Genomic DNA, 7,664 nt, shown 5'->3' on the forward strand with positions numbered 1-7,664 from the left:
ACAGTGCATGGAGAGGAAGGTAGCTCTCTCATGAGCCCTTCCCCCAAAGCTTCTTTGTATCCGTTTTTAATGCCTGACCTAATGAAGCAGTGACAGATGCACACGCGTCTGCTAAATATCCCACACTGACATCAAAATCCCAAACGATTCAATGACTCTGAAGGCTCCTTAGATGTTTGAACCACGTTAACGATCACAACCACCTTTCTTCTCCCCTGGTCTTTCTGTTGCTGGCTGCATTCAAAGGGCTACAGCCCCGCTCAGCGGCAGCGGTGCCGCACCACAGAGGGTCTGTTGCATTAAGTGCAGAGGGGCGGGTGCTCCACTAACCATGTCTGTATGTTTTGTTTCTTCCAGCATGTCAACAAATTCAACGTTACCATGGTGAGTCGCTTTGGCATTACGTATCTGTACGGGTTTTGTCAGTAGGCATTTTCTGTTCCCGAGGCACAGTATCGGCACCATTGAACTCTGAGCAGTGCCTGCTACTTGGATGTGCACTGCTGTGTGCTGGGGCAATGCAGTACAGGTGCCCTGACTGCACTGAGGTTGTATCTCAGCTGATGCTCCCTGAGCACCCTCTTCCCTGTGAGAACTTGTTCCTTTATGGAGCACCTCACAGATCATTCCTGGAGTTACAAACTGAAGCTTTTATCAAAACATTCTCATGCTGTCTAACGTATTCAAACCATTTTTATTTGCTGGCTCGCCAGAAGGGTTGGGAATGTACCCTAATGTTCTTTTCAGCTATCAGCGCTTCTATAAAACAGCGGCATTTAGGAGTTGCTAAGTGGGGGAGCAATAAGTGTAGAACAGCTCCAGGCTGCAAGTTGGGGAAGGCAGTGCAAGAGACACAGTAAATGCAGCCTAAAGAGCTGCCAGCATTTGGTTTTGCCAAGTGTAGCAGTGGCTGAGCTCATATGGCTGCTCTCTTACAAGTGACTTTGAGGTCGATGTTAACCCTTGTTAGGAAGTTGGATTGCAGTTCTGATTTCAAGGTTCAGCTTTAGAAACGAGCACCTGTAGTCCGAAGTCCTGAGGTTTTTTTTCAGGCATTGCTTTCCTTTGAGCAAGGTGGGCTTCAAGGGGAAGGAAAAATGCCATTTCTTCAGAGCTTGGTTAGCCCTAAAGTGAGAACTGGGGTGTGTGGGCTGAGCTGCGTCCCTTCACACTGAGAATAACCTGGCAATCCTGCTCTTTGTTGGCCACAGCTCTCCAGCAATGACACGAGTTGCACTGAAGATCGTTACCCCTGTCATCATTACGGTCTTTGTCCTGGCACTGTACTTGCATGCCCAGCAAGTGGAATCCACTGCAAGGCTTGACTTCCTCTGGAAACTCCAGGTTAGTGGGTACCGCTGTGTTGGAGGAATACCGAGAGCTGGAGTCTTTGGGGTTGGCTGGAATAAAACTGCTGAGTTATTCACAAGTTTCAGAGCGTTATAAAATGGTTTTGAATTTTAGCTGAATCTGCCATATAACTGGGCACACTGGTAATGTTCCTTTCTTCTTCTGTACTTTGCATTCTGGGTACTTCTCATCCTGGTCATTCACTTTATCCCTCTGTTTCCCTGTAATTGCACTCGGGATGGTCCCTGCCATAGAAGATCATAGATCTGAAGATGTAGATTAACAAATTCGGGCACCTGAGCATGTCACTGTTGCAGAAACCTGTAATGAAACAACAATTGTAAATATAAGCAGCTCTTACCACTGATTTGTTTCCCATAGTTCAGCTTTTGTGTTCAGGGATGTGAAAGATTCACAGCTGGATTTTGATTCCCTGTCTTAAGCAGTGGGAGTGGCTCAGTATCCAGGCTCCGTTCATTAGCCACTAGGCAGCAGTGTTGGGTAACCAACATGCTACATACAGTGCCTTGCTTTGCTCCCATCCCTGAGTTCATTGCTAATGTTTTTACTGTGTGCCCATGAGTGACAGCAGGGTGTCCTGTGTGATTCTTACACAAGCAGAACACATCTCAGCTCTGCCCATGGCTCACAGCTGGAGGAACACAGGTCTTCTATAGAACTATTAGAACTTCTAAGAACTATTGCATCCTTCTGGAAGTTCTGGCTCCAGCTGAATGTTAACCTCAAATCCACATCTGTTAGAGCAGAAACAAAGCAGCCCATTCTCCTCATGGTCCCCTCTGCCCACATGTTCCCTTTCTGCCACCAGAGCCAAGGGCTTTACAGGCTGGTGAAAACTCTTCTTCAGCCCATCAGTCCAACCTGTTTCAAGGGCTCCACTGTAACTGCATGTTACGACCATCACAGCACCCCATAAACCTTGTGGAAAAGGAAGGGCCATGGTACTCAGCTAGGCAAAAAGCCCTTTGGCTTTTAGAAAGACACACACGCACAGACAGCCTTCCACTACAAAACGGGATCCTGCATCGCTCTGTCTCTGCCCTCCTTTGCCGTTCCCCCCTTCCTTCTATTCCTGTCCTCCCTGCAAGCTCGTGCTCAGCTTTTTTTTTTTTCCTTCAGAGCAGTAACCTAAAGATATAAGCATGTCACTCTCACCCTTCTCAACTAGGCCACTGAAGAGAAAGAAGAGATGGAGGAGCTGCAGGCCTATAACAGACGCCTCCTCCACAACATTTTGCCGAAGGATGTGGCAGCCCATTTCTTGGCTCAGGAGCGGCGCAATGATGAACTGTACTACCAGTCCTGTGAGTGCGTGGCTGTCATGTTCGCCTCCATCAGCAACTTCTCCGAGTTTTACGTGGAGCTGGAGGCCAACAATGAGGGGGTGGAGTGTCTGAGGCTGCTCAATGAGATCATCGCCGATTTTGATGAAGTAAGTCACGGAAAATTTGTGCTGCTAAAGAAAACTGAGAGATGAGTTCATTTGTTTGGGCTTTACTGAGCTTATGAAGGAAGGGGGCTTGTCGAATCCTCACGTCACATTTCGTTTCTCCTCACTCCAAAAGTCTTTTAGTTCTTCTTTCAGGTGAAAATCCCTCTCCTTCCCTCATCCATCCTCAGAATGATTAATCCCCTTTCCTTCTGTCATTTGAGTAATGGAGACTCTGTCTGGCACTTTGTAGTGCTCGTAGCAGGGCAGGGCATTTGGCAAGGACATGGCAGCATGTATGCATGTGACAAGCTCATTCAGTTCCTTTGCAATTCTCTCGTGTCACAGATAATAAGTGAAGACCAATTTCGGCAGCTGGAGAAGATCAAAACAATTGGCAGTACATATATGGCTGCGTCAGGCCTCAACGACTCCACTTACGACAAGGAAGGGAAGACGCATATCAAAGCTCTGGCTGATTTTGCCATGAGGCTAATGGACCAAATGAAATACATTAATGAACATTCATTCAACAACTTCCAGATGAAGATAGGTAATGTCGCTGTGTTTATGGGATTAAGTATCGGTAGCTGTCATTCTCAGCAGGGATCTTACAGAGAGAAAGCAACATAGACATTACCTTAGCTATGCGGGGACACTGATTGTTCTGTACCCAGTGACAGGAAAATAACAGTCTGCCTGCTTTGGCCTCTCTGAAATGTCAGAGCAGTGCAGTTAAGGCTGAGATGTTATTACCGAGGCTCCCTGGAGAACCAGGAGTGATCGAGCAACAGAGCTCTGTGCACAGAATCAGTTATCACAGCACGGTCACACGTGGTGGTTCTGCTTGGGCTCGTTGCACCTGCCATGTGCTTTTCTGCCCACGCTCCCTGTGGTGCCAGGCTCCACCATTCAACAGCTGGTATTGGACATTGGAATAAAAAGAGACAGGATAGGAGATTAAAGAGTGAGGACGTCAAGCGTGGAGTTTACTCAGGAGGCTTTCAGGATGCCACAGTGCCCATCTTGCAGCTGCCCAGCGTCACAGTAGCTGTGTACAGATGTCCAGTTAACTTGGCAGTGGGATGGCAAATAACCCTTATCCCATGGTCTGGCACTGGAAAGTAGCTGAGGATCGAGCAGCTGATCAAAGAAGCCAGCTTTTCTTTACAATGTCTTACCCTGTCTGAAAAATAATCATACGTGATGCATTCCTCCCCTACTTCTAGGCCTCAATATTGGTCCTGTGGTCGCTGGGGTGATCGGGGCACGTAAGCCCCAGTATGACATATGGGGAAACACAGTGAATGTAGCCAGCCGAATGGACAGCACAGGGGTGCCCGACAGGATTCAGGTAAGGCGCTCACTGGAAATCTCATTTCTACCACCTGTGTCACTTATGCCCACACTGACAGATTGTTGTTCCCTAGGAAGAAACTGAAGAGATGTAAAAAATAATTACAGTAACTGATGTAAAATCCGAGGGGGAAAGCCACGCTGTCTCTTTCCAACTAAGCTGTCAGATAACTGGATCAGTGTTTATCCAGCACCCTTTAAACTGTCCCACAGGACAGTCCCCAAACAATTCTCGCTCACAACACAGCAACACTGCAGCAATAGGAAGGCTCCAACTCATGTACCTGCACGGCTTCTGTAGCTGCTCAGTTTCTAAAGGCTGTGTTTCTTCTGCAACTTTTGGTACCAAATCTCTCAGTGACTGATATGAGAGTCAACTTAGAAACAAAATGATCCGGCTTTAACATTACCTGTTGATCACCCCAAAAGCAAACAAACAGACTGTGTGAAAAGCATGACAGGCACACATTAACTCTCGTTTATTCCTCAGGTAACCACAGACATGTACCAGGTTTTAGCAGCCAACAACTATCAGCTGGAATACCGAGGGGTCATTAAGGTCAAAGGCAAAGGAGAAATGACCACCTACTTCCTAAATGAAGGGCCTCCAATTAGTTAGCACTAACTGCAGCATCGCTCAAAGATGGAATCTGCATTGCAGAAGATTGTGAAGAATCACCTTTTGGCAGCGCATCTAAAATGTAAAGCGGTTGCAGTTTCACACAGAGACTCTTAGAGCTGGTATCAGCAAACTCTTTGGCCACCTGTCCCCAAAGGCAACGGAGAGAAACCACCTGGGATTTGCTCCTGGCTGAATGCTAAACCGACCAAAGATGTGTACTACAGCATTCACAGATGAGATGTGAATTTGGAGTTTTTACAAAGGCTGCTACTGCAGGATGATCTAAGAAGCTATTTAAATATTTATTGACGCAACACAACATATACTTGGTTGAAGGAATGTATGATTCACTACAAAGCATTGTTTTGGAATGGATTTGCACTCCCATAACGTTTCCATCCCATACTGCCAGCTATTTGAAGTGTACCACTGTGCTTTTATTAGCTGTTTTGAATGGGCTTTCAAAATTGACACCCACTGTCGCAGCACACAAAAAGGCCTTTTAGAATGGCGTCGTCGATGTTTTAGTGCGAAAAGACGTTTCAGCCCCGGCCTTCTTTTCTCCCTTCTTTTACATGGCTCAGTGACTGCTCTTCTGAGCAGGGCTGGCACATCCTACGCTGGGGAAGACTGAAATCAAGCAAGAAGGTTCTACAGACGTATTTATTAAGAAGTCTTCTGTGCTCATCCTTGGTATCTATCAGTTTACATGGGAAAGACTAAATGTAAACAAGAGACACGTGGTGGGAGAGAACTCCCCTGAAATCTGTTGTGGGTTGGTTCTTTTCTTTTTGTTGTTGTTATTTTTTCGGTTGGGTTTTTGTTTTGTTTTTGTTTTTTTTTATTTTATTTTGTAATATTGAAAACATGGAGATCTAACAAATACCAAATTCTATATTTTGTAAATGATATATAAATGAGAAGGCAGGCTGTCTGCACCAAGGTGTGGTGGGAGGTGTAAATAACCTGTTAGACTTCGGTGTAATTTGTTGTGCATAATACTCTGACCACAGACTTGGCAGTTTTCAGATTATCACTATACAGTCCAACAACAGCAGGTGAGGTTCCGGGCTGAATCAGATGCATTTTAAAAGGAAAATCCAGAAAAATCTGCAATCCAACTCAGAAGAGGGAAAAAAAAAACAAAACAAAACAAACCCAACAAGGCACACAATGCAGCGTTCACACAGAGGGTGGCATCTTAACAAATGGAAACAGGACTGACTTGATGAGCTTTAGCTAATGAGACGGTATCTGTCAAGCACGGTAAAAAGCTCTGAGCAAACCTTCTAATTAACTGTAATGGGAGCTCTCATGAGGAAAAAAAAAAAAGAAATCTGAACTTCTATTTGAAAAAAAGCATTTTTCAGAGATGGATGAATAGGATCTGATGCTATGAGAGATGTCTGATATTGTAACTGCCATTTGACATTGCGAAGAACGATGTACTGCAGCATAGAGCTGACTTTCCTGTAGTAAGCACTTATTTAAACTGTCACATATTTTCCATTTTCAGGAGTTATTTAGCTGATCTTCAAAAAGAGGCTTTGATGGCAAATGTGTGTATGAGACGAGTGACCTTAAAATACAGTGCCGTTGATATTGTGTCCGACATCTTTATCACTTAGCGGGGGTTTATGAATAGTTCACTGTTACCATTTATGTACCTTTTCTAGCTACGAAAGAAAAAATCCCTTGATATTTTATTAAAGAAAAGATAAGATTTTAAAAAGTTCTATTTTTTATATTCTATGAGGGGCGAGTTTTGATATTGAATTTGGCTAGCGCTAAAAGTGGCTCCAATCTTTTGACGTTTAATAAAGTTCTTTTCCACTCTTCTCAGGGCAGAATTATTGTAGTACTAACAGCTTCATGGTTGCACTGTGGTGGTAATTTATTTTTTTCCTACTTGACAACAAGAATAAGTAAAAATCCATGGGTCTTTCTTAATTAAGTTGCCATATTGCTAAGCATAACCCTAGCATTAAGCCATTTAAGTGCGAAGCTTAAATGGCACTGCCCCCTTCCTTCCCCTTCCACTAGGAAACATCTCTGAAAAGTATAGTATATTGACTTCTGTAAAACTGCCAAGTCTGCCCTTGTACTATACTTTTGCTCCTTGACATCCCTCCTGGTTCACAGAATACTTACGTTGCATCACACCATCACGCATTTCTTTCCCCCTTTCACCTTCCACCCCCTTGATCCCCTCACTCAGCTCCATTACCTCCGTGCCATACACTCATTTTTAGGTTTGCTTTCTGCTTTACAAACGTCTGCAGTCTTCTTAACTTTTGATTCATCTTACGAGGTCGTGTTGTCAATGAAATATCAAGTCCCCAGTATCTCTAGCTGTGATTGTTGACAGTGTGTCATGATCATTTCAAGGGGTATTCACACACTCTTTACTCTGGATCTTGCAAAAATGGATACAGTTATGATTTCCCATGGAAATTGAAATCTATTTAAGTAATTTAACTATATTAAACACTGTTTCACTGGTAAAGCGTGTCTGTTTTATTTTAGATGCAGCTGGCTAGTGATGAGATCAGATGACACAGAGCAGCAGTCAGCTCTCAGCTACCAAGGGATGATGGGGCCACAGCAGTACTGCACAGTACCCACTTACTGATATCCCTACTCCCCTCTAGTGCAGGGATGCTGTGTACACACTTACCTTGAGCCATCAGTCCTGGGATAGCTGACACATCTGCAGAGCAGCACTATGAATATCTGATAAAAGAAAAAAAAAAAAGTGTATTTTAAGTAGATCACAGTTTCTGAAGCATTCCCCAGATAGCTCTGTATTCGTCCTCACTAAGACACCTTAAAGGAGGCAGCCGCTTGGACAATGCAGCCCTTGCTAGTTCTGCATTAAGTGGAAGG

The 7,664-nt window shown here is 44.5% G+C and overlaps 1 protein-coding gene and 1 long non-coding RNA gene across 2 annotated transcripts in view; one reads left to right on the plus strand and one right to left on the minus strand.

Annotated features, from left to right (window-relative positions):
- ADCY5 (adenylate cyclase 5) overlaps window positions 1–7,284 on the plus strand; it is a 187,065-nt gene extending 179,781 nt beyond the window's left edge. Inside the window, 6 exon segments of the mRNA XM_015868778.2 lie at window positions 358–384; window positions 1,212–1,344; window positions 2,540–2,803; window positions 3,149–3,353; window positions 4,030–4,154; window positions 4,647–7,284. Coding sequence (XP_015724264.1) covers window positions 358–384; window positions 1,212–1,344; window positions 2,540–2,803; window positions 3,149–3,353; window positions 4,030–4,154; window positions 4,647–4,775 — 883 coding nt within the window. The 3' untranslated portion in view covers window positions 4,776–7,284.
- On the minus strand, window positions 1,431–2,513 carry LOC116653690. Its single transcript, XR_004308038.1, has 2 exons — window positions 1,964–2,513; window positions 1,431–1,671 (listed from the first exon to the last, which is right to left on the minus strand). It is a non-coding gene; the product is annotated as an uncharacterized LOC116653690 (long non-coding RNA).
- Window positions 7,285–7,664: the final 380 nt, after the last annotated feature.

The sequence above is a fragment of the Coturnix japonica genome, chromosome 7 (genome assembly GCF_001577835.2).
Source record: "Coturnix japonica isolate 7356 chromosome 7, Coturnix japonica 2.1, whole genome shotgun sequence".
Classification (NCBI taxonomy): domain Eukaryota; kingdom Metazoa; phylum Chordata; class Aves; order Galliformes; family Phasianidae; genus Coturnix; species Coturnix japonica.